The following is a 24,002-nucleotide window of genomic DNA, read 5'->3' as shown; positions in this document are numbered from 1 at the left end:
AGAGCCCTGCGGGCTAAGCCTCTACAAAATGAGCCACCAAGAGACATAGTGATCCGCCTACACTATTATAAAACAAAGGAGAGAGTTCTCAGCATTACAAGACCCCTTCCTGTTGTGGAATATGAGGGGGTCAGGCTCTCAATCTTCCAAGACCTATCCCCAGATACCCTCGCCCGCCGACGAAACCTGCTGCCAATAACCAAAACCTTGCGGGAGAAGGGGGTCAGGTACCGCTGGACCTTCCCCTTCGGCCTGCTTGTGGCAAGAGGCGGCAGATCCTTTATAATAAAAGACCTAGAAGATGGGCCCTCCTTCCTACATAAACAGGGCTTAGGAGAGGCCCCCGAGAGGGTGGCCCCGGAGAGCCCAACACCAGACCCTATCTAGTCACAGGCCCAGAGGTCCCCCCATGCGCACCAGGATAAAGCCTAAGAAATGGAGAAAAGCATCCAATTGCACGTTTCGAAGCTGTTTGGTTTCAGTTGAAAAGTTAACAATTAAATAAACCAAATCCTAATGTTTGTTCCTGAAACGGTTCCCACGGAGCAGTACCCTGACCGGATGACGAACGCTGAAATAAGAACAATAATAATAATCCCACTTACCTTTTGAAAGTCATGAGGGCAGCGTTGGAGATCCCGTTGGCGTCGACAGGAAGAACAAGATGGTCCCCCTATAAGGAAGATGGCGGCGATACACGAGGCAGTTCCAGGCGGGAACCAGGAGAGCGCTCACACACAGCCGCCCGAGACGCAAGCTCGATCCAAAATGGCGCCGGACCGGAAGGACGTCATCAAACAGGAGAAGGATCCGGCGAGGGAGACGCCATCTTGAAGGAGGCAGCACGACGGAAGGCCCCGAGAGGTGGCTGGGGAGTGCCTGAACGAGTCAACACCCCACACAGGCAGAAAATTGACAGCCATCGCGCAAATTCAAAAGAACAAGCGCGAAAGATGGCGTTAGACGCCGGTAAAGACCCAGCTGCGACCCAGAAAGTAGAACAGGCAGAGCGGAGAGCGGGAAAAAGGTAGAAGAAGGTAGAGAAGGTAGCAGGCCCACGGGGAGGGGGGCAGAAGGAACAGTAGGCAGAACGGCTAACACTTAAGCAGGGAAGAGAACAGGTATTGAAGGTAGATTAGAGATAGCAGTGAAGACAGCCCACGTAGGTGAGTACAGAAAGATAGAGGGGAGGGGATATCGAGATAGAGGGAGGGGAGTGGGAGAGAGGAGTAGAGAAAGAGGAAGAGGAGGTGAGTGAGAAGGAACAGAAGGTGATCAGAGAAGCATAGAGGATAGTGAAAAGGGCAGGGTGACAACGTTAGTGAGAGAAGAGGGATAACACACTAGGAGGGTATCTGTGGAAGAGGGGGAGTAGAAAGTGATAATACAGGGAGGGGGAAGTAGATAGAAGAGAGACAAAAGGAACAGAAAAATATTGAAGGTGTGAGTAAGTAACAGGAAGGAAGGCAATAAAGTAGAACCGAGACCAGGATGGATTAAGTAAGGGACGGTAGGCCTAAGGAAATAGAGCAAAGGATTAGGGCCCGAGAAGCCAATAGAGCAATATCCCGAGAAGAAACAGATAAAAGGTAGGGCTGGGCAGGGTGAGGAAGAACACAACAGAGGAAACTTGAGGTCAGAGGGTGCAGCAGCAGAAACCTAAAGACTGCAAATATGACAGTGACAGCGCTACAGTAATAAGGGATCCAGGATTAATGGGATTTGGTTAGTTTACCCTGAGTTCAGTGGGTTAGAAGTTTAGAGTTTATTAGGGACAGAGAGGCGGGAGCGGTGGGAGGTAGCCTGCCCTGAAGTCTGCATGGGCCTGGCGCTGGTGAAAAGGGAAGAAGTCCCTAGGTACACTAGCGCTACCCTTTGTGTTGGATGTTCGGGGAAAGGAGGTAAACACCTTGCCTCAAGTCCGAACATTCGAATTCTGGACCACGAACCCAAAGGAGGAAATCTCGGCGAGAGGAGTGCTGAGAGAGAACGCCGAGAAAGTTTATTTGTTATGATTGTGGTTGTGATTTCATGTGGTGTCGTGTATATGTCCACCCCCATGTTCCCCTGTGTATGTCCCCCTCCCTTTGTTCCTGCAGACGGGGCCGACAAGAGAAAGGTGTTCGGAGTTCGCCGGAATCACACGAGTAGACTCGTCCGTAAAGGCTTAGAGCAGCTACGACAGACAGATCAGCACATCCCTGCTAATGAGTAAGGAAATAGTATTGATATCCCATAATGTTAAGGGCCTTAATAGCCCGGCTAAAAGGAGGGTCGCATTTAGAGACTATAGGCGCAAGAGAGCAGAAGTGCTCTTCTTACAAGAGACCCATTTCTCCCAAACTAACTTCCCCAAGTATTTCGATAAAGACTTTCGAACCCACTTTTTAGCATCAGATCGAGTTAAAAAAAGAGGGGTCGCCATCCTAATTCATAATCATATCCCATACAGACATGACAAAACATATAGCGATAAAAATGGGAGATATCTAATCATCACAGGTTTCATTAGAGAGTACCCAATAACACTCGCTACTGTATACGCCCCAAATGACAATGCCACATCTTTTTTCAATGGCTTTTTTAATAAGTTAAGTAAAGTTGCAAAAGGGAATATCATAATGGCGGGTGACTTGAACAGAGTCCTTAACCCCAGTCTAGACCGATGCACGACCACTAACAAACACCACAGACAGGACGTATTAACTCTAACAAAAGGTATAACAAGTTGTCAACTTATTGACATATGGAGAGAACAGCACCAAGGACAGCATGAGTATACTTTCTACTCTCACCCACATAACTCATACAGTCGGATAGACTACTTCCTGGTGTCTAATGGTATGGTCCCTGGGGTCTCTCGTACAGAGATCCATGATATTTCATGGTCCGACCATGCACCAATAGAGCTGCGGTGCACACTAATTCCGCTAGACAGACCTAGAGCGAACTGGAAACTAAATGAGATCCTGTTAAAGATCCCGGATCTCGAACGGGAAGTCGGTGCAAAAATTCAGGAATATTTTGAGGAGAATGAGGGAAGTGTGGCGTCACAAGCTACGCTGTGGGAAGCTCATAAGGCGACTCTCAGGGGAACATTGATGAATCTGGCAGCTAAACGGAAAAGGGAAAGAGAGAAAAAAACTAAGGCCTTAGAAATCCAAATAGCGGAACTCTCTACCCTGCACAAATCTAATAAACAGGCACATACGCTCAAACAACTGCTAGACACCAAAATTAAACTCAACCTCCTCCTCTCCTCCCAGGCCGAGAAGGAAATGGCTTGGTCTAATCGGAAATTTTATGAAAAGGCGAACAAACCTGATACACTACTTGCCAATAAGCTAAAAAAGAAGCTTCAAAATAACTCTATTCACGCAATTCGGAACCAAAAGGGAGACCTTACCTCCATACCTGGGAAAATAGTAGAGCAATTCAAAGTCTACTATGAAAAACTTTATAATGGAGATAAGGTAACTCATAACATTAAAACAGGTGAGTTGCTGACCACCTTCCTGAAAGAGGCAAAATTACACTGGCGACACACTTTATTCGAGCTCGGCTAGTCCCACGAATTCGGGTATACCCGGGTGTATTGAGGTTTGTGACTGTTTTCTGCCCGAGTATATTGGGTTATTTTCTAGGCAGGGATTGAAGCATTTTATTCCCCCTGGCTGCAATACTGCACAGTATATATATATATACTGCATTACAATTCATGAATTTATGCCATCTGGTAGACACGCGAAGCATTGCAGCCTATTAAATCCTAATCATTATCATTTAACAAATCAGCCGCCCATCAGCCAGGCATGAACCCAGGCTGGGAAGGCAAATGCAACGGGGCTTGTCAGAGGTGAGGAGCGGCGCATTCCAGGTATCTGCCAGGTACATACCGGGTATTTGCTCGAATAAAGTGTGTCGGTGCAGTACCAACCTTAGAAAGGGCAGAACGTGAGGCGCTGCAGGCGGACTTTACCTTAGAAGAAATTACAGAAGTCATTAAAGCATTAAAACCGGCCAAAGCGCCGGGGCCCGATGGCTTCTCCAATTTGTATTATAAGAAATATGTTAAAATTCTAGCCCCACATATGCTAAAATTGTTTAATGGTGTACTGGAGGGGGCCTCCTTCCCGGCACAGATGCTTCAGGCGTCCATCTCGGTGATCCACAAACCTGGAAAGGACCCGGCAGACTGTAAGAGCTACCGGCCCATTTCACTGATCAATTCGGATATCAAAATCTATTCTAAACTTATAGCGAACAGGGTGGGTAGTGTCCTTCCCAGGTTAATCCACACGGATCAAGTAGGGTTTATCGGAGGAAGGCAAGCGGCAGACAACACCAGAAGAATCATAAACGTGATTGATCTGGCCCAAAAGAAAAGTATACATTCTATGGTGTTGAGTCTGGACGCGGAGAAAGCCTTCGACAGAATAGACTGGCCCTACTTATCGGAAACGCTAGGGGCGTTTGGCTTTGGGGGACGCCTCCTGCGGGCCATCATGGCGCTGTATGAGGGCCCTACGGCGCAGGTGAGGCACCAGGGGTTTCCCTCTGAGCAATTCCACATAAAAAGTGGAACGAGACAGGGCTGCCCGCTTTCGCCGCTGCTGTTCGCGCTCTGTATAGAGCCCTTGGCAGAGCACATACGTAATAGCCCCGACATATCGGGAATCTCAGATGGAGAGCAAGAGTATAAGGCCGCTCTGTATGCAGATGATGTTATCTTAACATTATCTAAACCACTCACGTCCCTTCCTAATGTATTTGAAATTCTGAGCAAATTTAACTATATTTCTGGCTTTAAGATTAATCAGTCTAAATCAGAAGCCCTCAATATAAATCTTCCCAAAGAAGTCGAAAAACTGATTGATCTCAACTTTAATTTCAAATGGCAACCCTCCGCTATCAAATATTTAGGGGTATATCTTACAAGGGACTACAAAACCTTATATAAAGCAAATTTTCCCAGGTTAATAAAGACGCTGAGGGAGGATCTTAGAGTATGGGCAAAAGGAGGCATTTCATGGATTGGAAGGATACACTGCGTGAAGATGAATCTCCTTCCAAGGATGTTATATCTTTTCCAGAGCCTACCTATACCATTGGTTCATTCTGACATCCTCTCCCTTCAGTCAGCAATAATGAAATTCATTTGGAATAAGAAAAACCCAAGGATTGCTAAGGGAATACTGACGAGACCCACGTCAAGAGGAGGGCTAGCGGTACCATGTTTGTTCGCTTACTACAAAGCGGCCCAATTGGCCCAAATTCTTCAATGGCACACTGACCCAAGCCTTAGGAGATGGGTAGAGTTGGAGAAAAAATGTTGTGCACCAATTGATATCCAGAAGCTGATCTGGCTGCCCAAGAGAAGGGCGCGTCAGATCGGCACACCGCTACAGACCATTGCCAACTTTATTCGAGTGTGGGAGGCCACTAAATTTAGTTGTAATTTAACCACTAAGGCATCACTCATGACGCCAATTATTGGCAATCCAGATTTCGCTCCGGGCCTGAATAGTAAAAACATGAATTATTGGATACAAGCGGGCATTACCCGACTTCATGATCTGGAGGGCAGGATACATATACAATCATTTGAGCAAATTAAATCGGCAAAGAATATTCCAAATACAGAATTTTTTAGGTACCTCCAGATCAGGGATTTCTACAACAAAACCCCAGTTAGACCAAAACGCACTAATTTTGAGCAGCTGTGTTCCAAAGGGACGGACACAAGGGGACTCACATCTAGGATGTACAGGGAAGTGGTCTGTCCGAAAACGACAAGCGAGACCCGGTTGCACTACATTCGTCAGTGGGAGTCAGACTTAGGGGAGACATTAGAGGACGAGGAATGGGAGCAGATCACTCAAGCAGCAGCTAAAAGCTCCATCTGTACCACACTAAAGGAGAACGCGTATAAGGTCCTGATGCGGTGGTACTACACCCCAACTAGACTAGCTAAATTTGTTAAGGGCTACTCCCCGCTCTGCCCGAAACAGTGTGGGGAAGCGGCCGACCTGCAACACATGCTGTGGTCCTGCACAAAAGTGGTCCCTATTTGGGAACAGATTAGAGATTGGTTACAGAGGATTCTCGGTTGGGAGATCCCCCTGGACCCGTGGTTGTTCCTGCTGGGCAGACGGATCCAGGGTATGCCAAATGCGACGCATAAATTAATCGCGCATTTCGCAATAGCCACTAGATGCGAGATTGCAGCATTATGGAAGCAGCCAGTAATCCCAGTTATCCCCAAGATTCAAAATCGGATTTGGCACGTTTGCCGGATGGAACAATTAACGAGTTTAGTTAATGACACCGGCACAAACTTTCTAAAGGTCTGGTCACCTTGGCTGGCACAGACGGACATCCCTGGGGTGGACGCCACCGCAATTCTGCTATAATAGTTGCTGACGCGTTCTCCTTTGGAGGTCAGAGACCAGACGACAAATAGTGACGAACAGGTAGGTGACAGCCCCCTAGGTAGTAACCCAATGCGCCAATTCTATAGAGTTAATGCGATAAACTAGAGATAGAAGCAATATAACAAAAAGAGATATCTACAAGGAAAAGAAGCTGGAAAGCGACTACATGTCGACAGGAATACCTCGAGAAGGCCCCCCCCCCCCCCTCCTCCCCTGTCCGTTGTCTGGTTTGTCTTGTTTGTCCTAAATGTACGGTCTCTGTTTCATACTGGAGAAGATATGATAACCGCATGTTTGCGATAAAAAATTATTGGGGAGTTGTATTACAATGGGATGTGATATATTGTCAGAACTTGTAACCCCAATAAAGAAAATTTGAAGTGGAAAAAAAAAACACCTACACCAACATAAGTGTACTATAGAGAAATAAATTCTCCCTAAGTCTGCTGGACAGAATGTGTATTGCACAGCAGATGCTAATTCCAATTATTGACTATGGGGACATAGTTTATGGCACAGCACCCCAAACTCACCTCGGCTAACTTGATACCCTCTACAACTCAATATGCCACTTTGTCTTCCAATGCAACTACAACAAACATCACTGCAAAATGCTCAAAGAACTAGATTGGTCATCACTTGAGTCTAGGTATGTATGTATGTCTTTATTTGTATAGCGCCATAAAATGTACATAGCGCTTCACAGTAGTAATACATGTCATATAAATAACAAATATAAATAACAGATCATGGGAATAAGTGCTTCAGACATACTGTAAAAGTAACATTAAGGAAGGAGTCCCTGCTCCGAGGAGCTTACAATCTAATTGGTAGGTAGGGAGAACGTACAGAGACAGTAGGAGGGAATACTAGTAAGTGCGTCTGCAGGGGGCCAAGCTTTGTGTCATGTGTCCATGATTATCCAGTGCTACTCATATGCTTCTTTAAGCAGATGTGTCTTAAGGTGGGTCTTAAAGGTGGATAGCGAGGGGGCTAGTCGGGTATTGAGGGGAAGGGCATTCCAGAGGTGTGGGGCAGAAAGTGAGAAAGGTTTAAGGCGGGAGAGAGCTTTAGATACAAAGGGGGTAGAAAGAAGACATCCTTGAGAAGAACGCAAGAGTCGTGATGGTGCATAGTTCATCTTTCCTGTCTTGCCTTCAAATAACTTCTGGGCAAGCTACCCGTCCATCTGAACAAACTCCTCACCCCTACCACATGCAGCACTTATCAACTGAGATCTGACTCCAAAAGACTGCTCATGGTCCAAAGGTTCAACAAAGTATCTGGCTGCCCCTCCTTCTCTTACTGTGCACCCCAAAACTGGAACAATCTACCGGAGACTCTCACAGCCGCCACCAGTCTAAATTCTTTCTAAACTAAAGCTGTCTCACATGTTAATCTGGTCTGTAACTACTACATACGCCTATAACTGTACATGCAATGTCTTGTATGTAATGTATAACTCTGTATACTTAATGTAACCATGTATTTATCATCATAACACTATGCCCAGGGCATACTTGAAAACGGGAGGTACTGTAACTCTCAATATATTACTTCCTGGTAAAATATTTTATAAATAAAAACGTCCAAAGGGAATCTAAGGAACATTTAATTAATATCTTGCCTTTGGCAATATACTGTAGCACTAGTTTTATCATAGAAAAGTCTAGCTGTAGCAAGTTTCATCAAAAAGTACTCGTGAGTATGTGTGCTAAATCTGTCCCAATCTCTATAAAATGATGCTGTGTTTAAACTGTAGATATTAGGGAGATTTTTTATCAGGATAAGGCAATTTCTCTCCACTGATAATCAATTTGCACTGGTGACAAATATATAAAACTTGAACAGAAATGTGAAATTCTAACATCCAACACAGACCTGATGAATTCACAAGAGATTCAGTAGAGGTTGAGCTGTAAAGTGCCTTACGACCTAGCACCATTTAGTAAATAGGGCCTTAGTGCCACTGTAAACTTGTATATGCAGGGAGATTGTTCATCCAAAGTATTTCCCTTTTGATGTCTCATTTGGCTAATGATGGCAGGAGAATTCATTTAGAGGGACTTAAGGAAAAGAACAATAATTACAAGACAACCTTTAAATTAAACCAAAGGAAAATTGAAACGGACTCATTTTTACACAATAAAAAAGTAAACCTTTTACTTGTTTGCCCAGTACAGGTAGTCCTCGCTATCCAACGTTTCACTTTACAACGAATGGCATATCCAACGCTTTACAATGCAACCCTATAGGCCGTTTTTCGACGCCTGAATGCGTTATCCAACGCTCACTGCCACTGATTAACATGGGACTCAGTGTACAACGGTTTCACTATCCAACGCTACTTCCAGAACGTATTCCGTTGGATAACCGAGGACTGCCTGTACTGCCTCTTTAATACTGTAATAATAAGCACTGGATTCTCCGACCCTTTTAGGGTCACTTCTGCTTTTGTTGCTCTACTTTCTCCATTTGCACCTACATCACAAATACCTTGATATTACTTTCATTTGGGTCTAATTAGGTGAGCGATTTTATATTTCTCTTTACTAGGAATAATAAGCACTGCTAATTTCTTGATTGATTCAGACAGACATACTGTGCATCTGAAGTTCTGAATAGGTTTGTTTATTTCTCTCATAGCCCTAGTCTAAGCCTAAGTATTATAGGGTTGAGTTTTGTGTTTCATACCCCTTGGGATTTTTCTTTTCTGTTTCAATATTAAATCAATCACAATTTTATAACGTGTTCCATTTGGCAAATAGTTTTGGTTAGTCAAGCCTCAGTATTTGTCTGCCCTTACTCTACTCTTATTCCTACTTTTTAATGTAGCCCTTAGTATAGTCCTTACAGATACATCTCTCTGGCTCAGTATTATGCCAATGCGTGTCATTCTCTAATACAGGGGTACACACTGGGGGGCGTGAGATTTTTCTGGGGGGGCACGGGCGGTTGCAGAGGCCCCGCACTATTCCCCAAGGCATTAAAATTAAATGCCGGGGGATCGCGTGAGGCCTCTGCAACCTCAACTTACGTGATTCAGCCAGGGGATGGAAACGGGGTCATGCAGCGTGACGCCACCGCAACGCGGCGGGTCACATGACATGATGTCACATGACCCAGCGTGTCATTTGACGCTGCACTAAGCGACTGGGTGGGGGATGAGCGAGCACCGGGGGACACAAGCCAGGGGGGCGCAGGAGCAAAAGTTTGCCCCCCTGCTGTAATTACAGCGGTGCGCAAACTGGGGGGCTTCTAGGGGGGGCGCGGCGGTTACAGTGGTCCCGCGATCTTCCCCATGGCATTTTAATTAAATGCCAAGGGAGTCGTGAGGCCTCTGTATTATTTTACATATGTAATATATTACACACATATTAATGTGTTTTTATAGTCTGAAATATAATACAGAGTCTCCCACTGCAAATTCCCTTTGTGAACAGGATTTTTAAACCTTTTATATGTTTCACAGAGTCACTATTGAATTTTTTTGATATAATAAAATTTTATTATTTTTTGGTTTTAACAGTCCTCACCGATTTAAAAGCCTACAATAAATATATATGTATTTTACACACAAATGATAGAGGGTGCAAACGGAGGAATTCTTTCTATCCCTCCTGGATAAAATTTGTATATGCTAATGCTAATATATTTTCCTCATGCACCCTATTACTGATCAGAAATATGATCTGTATTTTTCAATAGGATGAGCGGTTAAAACTATTTAGCTATACCATTACAGTACATGTCATATTATAAGTGACAAAAGTTAATGTATGATTGAACATACAGTTTATATTTGAGCAATATACATGGATGCTTAATTTGGCTGAATGTCTATATGATCACCTTCTTTATTACGATGCAGTGCCGTTTTCTTCAACCTTTCTTTCACATTAAGTTAAGCTAAAGAAAAAGAAAAGAAAAAAGATCATTGTCTCAATGGTACATACCTCTGGGAAATTAGGCTGAAATGTGGGTTCTTCAGTGCATATCGTTTCCAAGTTATTCTTAGTGAACAGAGCCTCTTGAGCAGGAAAGGGCCCTGGAGCTGTCTCTGGTGCATTCTCAGAAAATGATCCTCCACCGACCTCAGTGAGTGACACATAATCCTTGATCGTTCTGTTAAGATAGAGGCAGCCAGGAGGATGCTTCTCTAAATTACTTTGATATTTTAGCGCACCTCTAGAAAAGAAATTAGATGGCATAAGTACTGGTATCACCCTGGTGAAGTGCTAATTAACTAGAATTGAAGAAAACTTGAACGGCTGGTTACTAGAGTGATTATTGAACATGTGCTTGGGTGTTGAGTGTCTCAAAACAAAGTTCAATGTGCAGTTAGCAAGTGTAGATGCAGTTCAATTTATGCTTCAAAAAAAGAATATGAATTATATATACAGTTGTCTTGATTTATAAGTCTTAATTCTCATGATGCACATTGTTGTGCAATTCTTCAGAAGTTATCCATGCCAAAGAAATATTTGTTAAAAAGAAACAACATTATTGTCAAAACTATGTGAGGCAAAAGGTCACATATTACAACATATTGGAAGCTATGCATAAAGATTTTTTTTTCTCTCTTTTTTTATAACAAATTGAAAAAGTACATTGTATAAAAAATTCAAATTCTACCTCAAATCATTAGTGGCATATGTCGGTCGCAATCGGACAACTCACCGCAGCCATCTCGCCACTAAGGCAAGTTATAAAGGGGCTGGGTTTAAGGGTTGTAGAGTTAGGGGTTAAGCTTTTTAAGGTCAGTGGTAAGGTTTGGGGGGTTAAGGTAAGGAGTTAAGGTTAGGGATTTTAGGGTAAGGGCTCTGATTTTTTGCTTCAGGGTAAGGGGCTAAGGTTAGGGGTTTTAGGGTAAGGGATTAGAGGATTAAAGTTAAGGGGTTAAGGCTAGTTAGCGTTAGCATTAGGGGTTAAGGTTAGGGGCCTTAGGGTAAGGGGTTAACGAGTATGGGTAAGGACCTAACGTTCGGGGCTTTTGGGGTAAGGATAGGGATTACCTTTGCGGGGAGACGCCCTCGGTGGCGGCGAGTTGTCTGCAGAGTATTGCTGCGACAAGTCGTCCTAACCGTATGTCGGTACAGTATGTCATTGTTCATGTTCTTACATGTGGCACCGGTTTCTTATTCTTTGTATGGTGTGCGTCATGATCATACATTAAGAATTGTTTGCATCTACTTTCATTTGTCTTTTACGTCAAGAAAATGCTCATCCATTTCTGGTGCACAAAAAATGGTGCACGCGTACAATTTGTTAAACATATTGGCATGCGGCCACTGATGACCTCCATGTTTACAGTATCTTATTGAAAAAATGTTTCCCGCACAACAATTCAAATTCTGTTTGATCCATTGGCGCATGAAGACACATGAATTTGTTACTCTTCTGTACATCACTTACAAAAACAGAAGGGGCACTCTAAACTGTTTTGAGAAGAGAGAGTGTACCAATACGTATACTACAAGTAGTCCTCGCTATCCAACGTTTCACTTTACAATGAATGGCATATCCAACGCTTTACAATGCAACCCTATGGGCTGTTTTTTCGGCGCCGGAATGCGTTATCCGACACCTGAATGCGTTATCCAACGCTTACAGCCACTGATTAACATGGGACTCACTTTACAACGGTTTCACTATCCAACGCTACTTCCAGAACGGATTCCGTTGGATAACCGAGGACTGCCTGTATTCAGTATTTGAGTGCCACGATATTAGTTATTTTGCAAAGAACTGCAATCCAATCCTTGTGCCTGATCGGGTGAGGAATGGAATGTTAGGAAATCCTTAGGGATGTACGGTCCCATGCTGTGATCACTGAAAATTAATAGGACACTGATTAATAGATCCCAATGATAAATATGTTTAAACTCAGCTATAAAACTGGAACAAAAATTGCACCAGATTTGTCAAAAGAAGGATAAATACCATTTTCAATTGGATATTTTTCCTTTGATAAATGTGGCGTCTTGTCGCTGTGATAATTATATACAGTACTGTACCTCGTTCCACTTTACATTTTTCAATGTAATTGCTGCTGGATTTTTTCCTCTGTTAAGCATGCCCCCCTAACACATCCAGTATGTCATTTATATTTATGATGTTGATTAGGTTTTTGAGCCTAAAAAGCCCTTATCCGTAACATAAATTATACAAGAAGCACTCAAATTGGAAGAGAAGATTGAGTGCTATTGGCTAAGTGCTTTTAAGCTTTTGCAAATCCACAATATGCTCACTGACAATTTACATTGTTTATGGGCGAATAGCAGTGTACTTTTGTACTTTCACCGTAAATCGTTTTTTACACAGCATCTTCTTGGGAAAATACAAGGTACAATACCTGCATTTACCGTAGAGCTTTTCGCCTAACAAATACACACATGAGAAATTGAAGGCTACGTGTAACGTGGGACGTGGGACGTGTAACTGGTGTAACGGTCACTTTTTTGCCACTGCACTATGGGCGTATAGATTTACATTTCCGTTTGTAATTTTTGTCATGTCATACAGCAAATTATAGAGACGTTTTTCTTTTATACACTGTCTGCATAACAACAACTGTAATCAGTTTATTATATGCTAATCATTAATGGTTCATTAATCAGTGGCTCCGGTGGATAACAATTATAAAGCATTGTATAAGCAGAACCTTAGGAATAAGATTAATTTCTGCATTTAGGATGTCTAGACACTTGTAGCTATGTACTGTATGATCATGGCCCATGCTGGGAAACTTCACCCAGCTGCAGAAAAATATATTATTTGGACAAAATCAGAGAATTATGCATTAAAATGTATGCTATAGAATTGATAGAAAAGCTGTGAAGGAGTTTACTAGTTATCATTGGAGATTGTCACTGCAATTCAAATTCATTTGATGCAAACTCGTTTGTGGAAAGAGATACTTTGCACATGGTCGAAAAGTGTTTACTTCATATTTTCCTATGTGTACAGATGCAGCGGCCGTTATTCGAACATTTCACACGTTGTATACCTCGGAATACCCATGTCATGGCTCGTGATTTCTTCCAACGTTACCGCCTTAAGACGTGAGTGCAGAAAATGGCATTTTAGTGTTCTGGTTTTTAAACACCTGCAAATTGACGCAGTAGCACAGTACTGTACACATTACAATTCATTCATTTCTGCCACGGATACGTGAAGAATTGCACCCAAAAAAATCAGAATCCATGAAATTCAAACAAAACAACTGCGATAAACACGTGTGCCTGGTGTGATTGGCGGCGTGAATGCCGTGTGAAATAAAGCAGAGCACACGAAAACTGCTCCGTGAAATGTTCGAATAATGGCCGCTGCATCTGTATGTCAAATGAAACTACTGTACAGTATAGAGCTGAACCAATTAATGAGAAGCCAGAGGAAAGCTATAATATTACACGTAGTGGTAGTGACTTTTGGTATTTCCTGGACATCCAGAAATAAATGAATAACCTTCTTGAGAAAAATAGCATAAACACTTGCAGATCTGTGTTGGAGAGAATGTGGACAAAGAGGTGATATGACACATATATGGTGGCTATGTCCAAAAATCAGCTTGTTCTGGAGGAAGGTGATAGAACACATAGAATATAGGAATACAAGAATCTGCTCTTTCACATCCTACTCCTTATCTCCTCCAATACCTTTCCCAACAACTTCTACACCCCCCAATAAAAAGCACCCCCACAAATCCTCTTCTCACCTCCTCTCTCTCTACTCCTCCTTGCTGCTGGGGTACCTATCCTAATCCTGGACCCAGCCATATACACACCTGCTCTTGCCCAAGCCTCTCTGCCACCTATTTCCTTGTTAATGGTGTTAACCCATATAATTTAATACCGACCAACCTTAAAACTCACCTCTCAAAAGTAGCATCTCAATAGCCTGGACTCATGGCTACTGTTCCACTCACAGCCACTCCTACCAACCATTGTGGCCAAGCACTGCCATCAACTGCACTTAGTTTTCCAACATACCACTTAGAGTGTAAGATCTTAGTTTTCCAACATACCACTTAGAGTGTAAGATCTCCAAGGCTGGGATTTCCTTTCCTATTGTCTGGCTTTGCTGCACTTATTGTATTATTATAATTCCCTGTACTTTATTGTCTTTGTAAAGTGATGAGTACACTGTCAACGCCATGCAAATAAAGATATACATACATACCCCCCCCCCCCCTGTGTTGTGATAGACTGAACTGTCTCTCACTCACCCCGGAAACTGGGAGAGGGGTTTTTAATGGCAGTGGAGACAGTAAGGAGAGGACGAGACAGATGCGATGAGTAGGGGAGGAGGGAGTGTAGTATGCACAGAGCGGAGCAGACACAGTAAAGCAGGGAGTGCAAAGAGAGGGAGGAGAGACAGCAAGGTCGGCAGGAGGAGGAAACCGAGAGACAGCACGTAGAGGAGACAGATGAGATAAGGAGAGGAGGGAGTGTAGTGTGTACAGAGAGGAGCAGACACTGTAAGGCAGGGTGTGCAAAGAGAGGGGAGGCGAGAGTGCAAAGATGAGCAGGGCATGATGAATGAGAGAGTAAGGTGGGAAAGAGGGAACAAGAGACAGCAAGGCATTACAGGGAGTGTTGAAAACAAAGAGTAATGTTTCATTAATAATCTTTCAGATCTCCTATATCGGCGTATGTTACATCGGGTACAGCTATTTTTGTTTTTATTATTAGAATGTTCAATTCTCTCCACTTTCCTTTCTTGTATACCTCCTGAAAATGTTTGTGAAAATAATAATACAAATATACAGTAAGTAATTTTTTTAAAAAAAGCATAAACAAGCAGAACATGTCTACCATTCAAATGTTCATTAGAGCTGTGAAGTGATTGTTATAAAGTTCTTCATTGCTCTGACAAACTCAACAATAATTTGGTTCACCTGGATACCACAATCACAGCAATTAGCTTACAAGACATGCAGTCTAGTAATTATTTGGCAGCATCAGGGACAAGTTCAGCTTCCTCTGTTTGGGACATTGGAAATGGCAGCATGAGTTGGACACCATCACCCTACCAGTAAAAAACTAAGCATATCACTATTAGTGAACCGAAACAATAAGCAGAGTGCCTACACGTTTATATATATATATATATATATATATATTTATATTCATTTTTGTACTTTGTCCTCAATCTGTGACATTGTATGACGAATGATAAATGTGTTTTTTAATTCTCTCCTGTTGGGCCCCCTTAGACTCTCCCCCGTTAATCCACCAACTCCACGGCACACTGGGGGTCACTGAGGGGGCAGAGCAGGTATGGGCCAAAAAGAGAGGGGAGAGAGGGAGATGTGGGCTGGGGGGAATGGAGGTATGGGCCCAGAGAGGGAGAGGGAGATATGAGCCTGTTTAATATATGAGCCTTCCTTTTGTTTAGTATCACATTCCTTCATAAGTTCCAGTACACCCATATCAACTCGTGTATCACTATGTGTAGATCCTTTCGATTTGATTCCTTTTTGATTCTTATTCTGGTTGGGTAATAAGGCATGGGTGCGCAAACTGGGTAGCGCGCCCGAGATGTTCTAGGGAGGGCATGGCGGATACAGAGGCCCTGCACTTCCCCGAAGGCATTTAAATTAAATGCTGGGGATCGTGCGGGGCCTCTGTATCTTCACTTACCTTGGATCTCTCTCCAAAGAAATCTCTCTCCAAACATTAGAGTATTTTGAGAATAGATCCGATTCTGGGCCCTCAACAAAAACTAAACCGGATGTTATTTTCAAAGAAGGTCAGAATTTAAAAGGCATAGTGGCGCCTAGCCAATTGAGACCTTGCAATACAGAACCTTCCGATTTAAGAACAAAGTTAGGTATAGTGGGTAACTACAAATGCAAATAAATGCAAGTTGTGTCAACATATGTTTACCAATAAGGATACTATATCTCACATTGCAGGACACAAATTCAAAGTCAAGAGCTTTATACTGTAAACTCTCTCAACACAAACGTAATATATCTTGTTCAATGTGAGTGTCATATTCAATATATTGGCAAGACGAAAAGAAATGTGAAATTACATATTCTGGAGAATTTAAGAAATATTAAGAGCATTCCCAAAGCCATAGTTCTTAAAAAACCCTGATCACGTCTGCTTGATGATTTTCAAACAACTCATCATTGTGATTCAAGTAAATTACATTTGCGCCTTCTAAAAGATTGGGAAATAGAGAATTATTGCTCAGTGAAAAAGAGCAATATTGGATTTTTACGCTCCAATCCAGAGCCCTCGGTGGTTTCATTGATCATGTAGAGCTCCTCCTATTCTTGAGAAATTAAGTCCTACTGTTTTCTTTTGATTTTTTGTGATGTATTATTATTTTTTTTCGGTATAATGTAATTTGATGTTTAAATTTGGTAGGTAACCCAATAAACTCCTAATTGTGGATTGATTTGGCCTTACATGTCCAGTTTTCACATTTTGTATTTGAAATCAATTTGATACAAATTGAATATTCTATGCAAATACTGTAGGACACGAAGGCAGAATGAATATTATGCAATGAAACGTTATCATGTATATGTTGTGGATATTTTTATATCTTAATCGTGGACATATGTTTCACATAGATAATATTAACTCTCATATGTGTAATCATGTATATCGATCTATTAATTTATATGTAGTATAGTGGAAGATGGTTTACATCATTCACGTTGCACGTTCACCAATTACTATTAATGAAATACGTAACCATACTGGGTTTTATATATTTGAGATATATAGATTTAGAGTCCCCTTTATATACCCATATTGAGGTTATACTTTATATAGATCCCACTATGCAGATGGTGTTTTTCCTCTATATTTCTTCATCCTTAACTATATGGGTTCATATATAGAATAATGGGTGGTCATCACATCCTTTATTTAATGTGTATTGTCATGTATTGTATCTACACATTACTTATACTTATATTTTGCGGAATTGAATACACTATTTTTATATTCAACATTAATAGCTATTCCTAAAATATTATACTGTTTTTATATATATATATATATATATATCAAAAATGAATAGACGATACCATTCTGTGGGTAACGAACATACACATACACACACACACATATGTATACACACACACACTAGTGTATTTAAAGAAAAATAAGCATTACAACAGCAATAGAATTTACAGGTACAGTAAAGTATATAATTTGGGATATAGTGCCTGTGGGCATTATCAAGTGGTTCTGCAGTGTGTTAAGATAGAAAATCAGTTATCTAGGCAGCTTCACGGGTCAATTTGCCACAGTAAGGGAGGTGAAGAAAATGTCAGATAAATATCTGTTGGCACAGTGATAATTGTTCTTTAGAGCTTATTGAAAGGCACTTCAAATTAAATACAATTAAAAATTAAATTTGCATTTCTGAGAACACTTTTCACTTCCCTCTTCATACGCACTTCACCCTGTTGTCACTGCCTCTTTGCGGTAATTTCAATATTTATCTCAAATTTTCTTCACCTCCATTACCAGCCTTTGGCGCAGCCAAAGGGCGTGAGCCGTTTGCTGCCGTTCGCTGATGTTAGTTGATGTTAAAGTGATGTTGAAGCTGCTCTATTTCTATCTGAAACACATAAGCCCTTTATCCCCTGTACCCAATTTTCCAACTTTATCTGTCCATGAAATGTCTATGAATTACCTGTATAACCCTGTTCTTTTATCGTAACCATGTATTTTTTATAACTCTGTGCCCAGTACATACTTGAAAACGAGAGGTATCTCTCAATGTATTACTTCCTGGTAAAACATTTTTATAAATAAATTACCGTATCAAACTGACCTGTGAAGCTGCCTAGATCAGTTTTCTGCCTCAGAACCATTTGAAAATGTATTAGATGTTTGCATAACCCCAGACATCATATCCTATATCAGGGGTGGATCCGGCCCATGGGAAGGTTGATCCAGCTCCTTTTCAAGTTTTCCTGCACCTTTGATGTCATGGGAGCACCACACCACCAATTCTAGTGTGTGCATGCGCGACTTTATCCGTGCGTGCATGCACATCTCTGTCCGCGTATATACCGCTGCATTAGGCTTGTAATATACTGCAGTACGCGAGCGCACGGTGTTGCACGTGGCGCTCGCGTTTAGTGCCTATAGGGCAAGCGGTGACGCGCGCTGCTCGGAGGCGTAGCCATTACATCACAGCGTTAGGCCGCACTGTGAATGGCTCACCGCGTCACGTGGCGTGTCAGCAGCGCGAAAATAGACATTTCTTGTAATTCCTCTGATCTGCCACGCCAACGCTCACGGCCGTGCGCGCCTGCGTCTCAAGTATAGCAATGTCAAGCTCACACCCTGCAATTATCATTGTCGCGCACGCACTATATTACAGGCCTAATGGAGGGGTACGCGAGCAAAACGCGAGCATAAAGTCCCTCGTGGTGTTCCAGGGAATCAGTGCCAAAAAAACTGCTAGGCAATCCTTTCACCTCCCTCCTGGTGCTTCAGCATAGCTACAGTCAGAAATGACTTTGCAGCTTGGCTCACACCGGAGACCCCTTCTGGCAAAACCCTGAAGGGTTGCAGATCACATGGGCTTCAGGGAGATAGAGAGGCAAGAACTCCCTTTAGCTGGACTGCAAGCAGTCAGGTAAGCCCAAAAAAACAACAAACTAAATTCCTAACCTCAGCTTGATAGGACAAAAAAAAGACACCTGTAGGAAGGAAGAGTGGCTATATGTAGGACCTCCTACAGGTGTAAGTTTTTAATTTGTCCTATCCTAGCTAGAAGATAGAACTTAACTGATTGGTGCCCATTGCCATGGAGATGCTCAGGAAATATGGAATAATGTAACAGCAGTATGCCCCCTATTACCACATTTTTCTCAGGGAACCTCCACTTATTCACAGACAACTGAAACCAAAACAAAAAGACAATCCCTTAAAAGAACATTGCTAAAATAAAAAAAAGTTACTTTCTCACAAGACCCTCCAATTCCTGTGTTCCCCACTACCTATGTACTTGAGGAAAATGGTTCTCACCATTCACAGTTAGAGATATTTATTATGGGTTTTTTATCTTACTTTTTTTTTTTTTAAATAACTTGAGATATTTATCACTATGTGAAGCATTTGTCCCAATGCTTGTGTAAGCAAATGAGAAGTTTATCACACTTTGCAAATGCATATACTGTATAACTTATTGAATTAGGTCCTAATTCAATAAGTTATATATGCATTTGCAAAGTGTGATAAACTTCTCATTTGCTTACACAAGCATTGGGACAAATGCTTCACATAGTGATAAATATCTCAAGTTATTACAAAAAAAAAAAATAAGATAAAAAACCCATAATAAATATCTGGAGTTTGGAAACACTGAATTAGGTAAAAGAAAATGAAATGTATCACTAGGAAGGTATACCTTTTCATGAACACAAAGCAATGATACGGACCTTACTGTATCTGGCCATAAATGTGAGCAGTTGAAGCTTTTGCTAACAGAGATGCAGCCACGAGTATTAGAACACTTGTACCTGGGAAATTCTGGGGCAGTCTCACAGTAAATGCCTCAACATTGCCTCAACATTTCTGTGAGATTCTTAATGGCCCATAGGATTAGTCCCATTCAAACTGAATCAAACTGAATGGGACTGCAGGGACCCTTCGCTGTGTTAATCCTATGGGCCATTAAGAATCTCACAGAAACGTTGAGGCAATGTTCAGGCATTTACTGTGAGACTGCCCCAGAATTTCCAAGGCAAGAGTTCTAATACTCGTGGCTGCATCTGTAACAGATACTTAGCACTTTTTTATTTCTTTATCTTACAGTAATTTATATACATGGCATGCTGTAACATGGGAGAGGTTTGGTTTCCTCTACAACAGTAGTTCTCAAACCTATCCATAGGGACCAACGGCCACACCAGGTTATAGCCAATGCACACATTTGAATGCACCTAACATGCATATGGATAGAATGTTATGTGGTTGCCTCAGACACCTGTTCTGGCTCAGGGCCCTAAGGAGATGTTTGAGCACCACTGCTCCAGTTCTTTGTTGTGTGCCATTGAGTTTGCTTAGGCAACCTGTGATCTTCCCTGTTCTAATTTTGCTATGTCCCTTGATGTGCAAGTCCTGTTTAAAAGATTTACTCAGCGGCCTTAAGCATTGATAATTTTGGTATGTTTGAATATCAAAAGGTGGTTTTTTCCCCCCTCTTAACTCTGTGCTGTTAATTGAACAACTGGAACAAGCTGATTTATTGGGGAGGGGGGAGGGTCATGTGACTGCTTTAGCTGTATAAACCAATACCTCTCCTGCATTTTGTAGGCACTGCATTGGCATTAGTGAGGCATTTAAAGTGAGCTTTTAAGTGATAAATATAGTTAGACTATAGTTGGACTATAGTTGGACTAGAGGTGACTGGGGACTGAATCTACTGCAAACTCTTCTACACTTTGGCAACAAACGGTGAGCTATTCTGACAACACTATGTTCCCTGCTGTTTAGTCTGCACATACACATTTGGCTCAAAACAGCTCCATGCAGCATTACCTACCTCTGGCATAATGAACCTGCTTTTTACCTCCACTTTGTTCTTTCTCGTGGCCTCATTGAAATGTTACTCTCTCTATCCACTACACACTCCCCCCTCCTGGCCCACGCCCAACATCACCATACACCCTGGATTACTCAAAAGCCTTGCACTATCTACTGAATGTTGGTGGAGAACCCTGAAAACCAGCACTCCAACCACCGCCCACTCAATTGGCAAAAATCATAAAGTTACAACTTGCAAATAACTACTAAAAATTCTACTCATACTATTACTCTCTTTAGCAGGTGATATTGAACCTAACCCAGGCCCTCCCACTACAACTCTGTCCCATACCCCTGAGAATACCCCCTTCAAATTCCAAAAAGGGCTATCTCTCGCCCATATAAATATCCGGAGTCTGCTGCCCAAACTGGATGAACTAAGGGCATGGTGCCTTATGCATAAACCAAAAGTCATCGTTCTTACAGAAACATGGCTAACCCCTAAAACCCCTGATGCACATATTACCATTCAGGGACACTCCATTTCTAGGAGAGATAGGTCAAAGAGAGGAGGAGGGGTGTTATTTTATATTGCAGACACCTTACAGAGGAATATCACCGGACGATCAGGCTGATGCTGGGCTGTTTTAAAGCTGTACCGTGAGTGTTATTTTGACTTTGTTTTCTGTACCTAATAAATTCTATTTTGCTCACTCACCGAGTTCGGCCCTTTTCTTCCTATTTGGGCCCCCGGGAGAGAAGCAACTCACGTACTGCCTCCACCAGGAGGGTGAGAAAGCTATTGTTTTTAGCAGCATTCCGTGAAGGAAAGACTGCGCATTAAACTCTGCTAACCAGCCCCATTATCCCCTTTTTACCTCAGACCAACAACAGGCTATATAAACACACCCTGTTAGTCATCCACATATAGCACATATTCTGCTTCTGTTCACAAAAAAACCACACAATTCCATTTAAATTTTATTTAAGGATTTTATTTAAGGATTTTTAAGCTATTTTAGAATATATTTTTTTCATAGATTTACTTTTAATTACCAAGGTTCTTTAATTCCAAAGAGTTTTAAGCTATTTAAAAAAATATATTTTACATACATTTTTAATTCCAAAGTTCGGGCGGGGGGAAAAGGGGAGCGGAGGGCGGGGGGGAAAAGGGGAGCGGAGGGCGGGGGGGAAAAGGGGAGCGGAGGGCGGGGGGGAAAAGGGGAGCGGAGGGCGGGGGGGAAAAGGGGAGCGGAGGGCGGGGGGAGGGAAAGGGGAGCGGAGGGCGGGGGGAGGGAAAGGGGAGCGGAGGGCGGGGGGAGGGAAAGGGGAGCGGAGGGCGGGGGGAGGGAAAGGGGAGCGGGGGGAGGGAAAGGGGAGCGGGGGGGGAAAGGGGAGCGGGGGGGGAAGGGGAGCGGGGAGAGAAAGGGGAGTGGGGGTGAAAGGGGAGTGGGGGGGGAAAGGGGAGTGGGGGGGGAAAGGGGAGTGGGGGGGGAAAGGGGAGTGGGGGGGGAAAGGGGAGTGGGGGGGGAAAGGGGAGTGGGGGGGGAAAGGGGAGTGGGGGGGGAAAGGGGAGTGGGGGGGGAAAGGGGAGCGGAGGGCGGGGGGGAAAAGGGGAGCGGAGGGCGGGGGGGAAAAGGGGAGCGGAGGGCGGGGGGGAAAAGGGGAGCGGAGGGCGGGGGGGGAAAGGGGAGCGGAGGGCGGGGGGGAAAAGGGGAGCGGAGGGCGGGGGGAGGGAAAGGGGAGCGGAGGGCGGGGGGAGGGAAAGGGGAGCGGAGGGCGGGGGGAGGGAAAGGGGAGCGGAGGGCGGGGGGAGGGAAAGGGGAGCGGAGGGCGGGGGGAGGGAAAGGGGAGCGGAGGGCGGGGGGAGGGAAAGGGGAGCGGGGGGAGGGAAAGGGGAGCGGGGGGGGGAAGGGGAGCGGGGGGGGAAAAGGGGAGTGGGGGGGGAAAGGGGAGTGGGGGGGGAAAGGGGAGTGGGGGGGGAAAGGGGAGTGGGGGGGGGAAAGGGGAGTGGGGGGGAAAGGGGAGTGGGGGGGGAAAGGGGAGTGGGGGGGGAAAGGGGAGTGGGGGGGAAAGGGGAGTGGGGGGGGAAAGGGGAGTGGGGGGGAAGAGGGGAGTGGGGGGGGAAAGGGGAGTGGGGGGGGAAAGGGGAGTGGGGGGGGAAAGGGGAGTGGGGGGGGAAAGGGGAGTGGGGGGGGGGAAAGGGGAGTGGGGGGGGATAGGGGAGTGGGGGGGGAAAGGGGAGTGGGGGGGGAAAGGGGAGTGGGGGGGAAAGGGGAGTGGGGGGGGGGAAGGGGAGTGTGGGGGGGGAAAGGGGAGTTGGGGGGAAAGGGGGGTGGGGGGGAAAGGGGAGTTGGGGGGGAAAGGGGAGTTGGGGGGGGAAAGGGGAGTTGGGGGGGGGAAAGGGGAGTGGGGGGTGGAGGTGGAGAGCAGTGGGCATATGTATTGTCATAATTTATGTATGTGCATGCCCCCCCCCTCCGGGCGTCCGTCCCCCCGCTGGTTTGGCGGGTGCTCGCCCCCCCCCCCTTCCCCGTGACTCGCCCCACCCCCGTCCCCGTGACTCGCGGCTTGCCCACCCCCTTCCCCGTGACTCGCGCTCCCCCCCCCCCCCCCCGGCGCCCGCTTGGTCCCCCGATGTGCCGTCCGGCTGAGTGAGGCGTGCAGGCGGCGGCTGGTGGCCCCCCCCCCCCGTTCCCCGTGACTCGGACCCCCCCCTCCTCGTGACTCCCCCCCCCCCCCCCTCGTGACTCCCCCCCCCTGTTCCCTGTTACTCGCCCCCGCCTGTGACTCGCGGCTCGCCCCCCCCCCGGCGCCCGCTTGGTCCCCCCTCCGGCTGAGTGAGGCTCCTACAGGCGGCGGTAGGAAGCGCCCTGTGTGGGCCTGAGGCACGAGGCGGGACGCGCAGTGACTTACCTGAGGGGGAGGTATCGCCGGGGAGGTAAGGGAGCGTTGGCGGCTGGGGTAGGAGGGCCGCGCTTCCCCTCCGTCCGGTGCAGGGTGGCGCACGTGATGGGGGACGACGGTGTGTGTGTGTGTGTGTGTGTGTGTGTGT

General features: G+C 44.5%; 1 protein-coding gene across 3 annotated transcripts in view; it reads right to left on the bottom strand.

The window, feature by feature from the left end:
- The window catches only part of NOX4 (NADPH oxidase 4), a 293,029-nt gene that overhangs the window by 189,757 nt on the left and 79,270 nt on the right, over positions 1-24,002 (bottom strand). For all 3 annotated transcript variants that reach the window (XM_075592551.1, XM_075592552.1, XM_075592553.1), the window contains exon 9: positions 10,391-10,622. In XM_075592551.1, the coding sequence (XP_075448666.1) occupies positions 10,391-10,622 (232 nt within the window). The remainder of the gene's footprint in view (positions 1-10,390; positions 10,623-24,002) is intronic.

The sequence above is a fragment of the Ascaphus truei genome, chromosome 3, assembly GCF_040206685.1.
Source record: "Ascaphus truei isolate aAscTru1 chromosome 3, aAscTru1.hap1, whole genome shotgun sequence".
Lineage (NCBI taxonomy): Eukaryota > Metazoa > Chordata > Amphibia > Anura > Ascaphidae > Ascaphus > Ascaphus truei.
The sequence above is the reverse complement of the archived record's forward strand: the minus strand, read 5'-3'. Positions and strand labels throughout refer to the sequence as shown.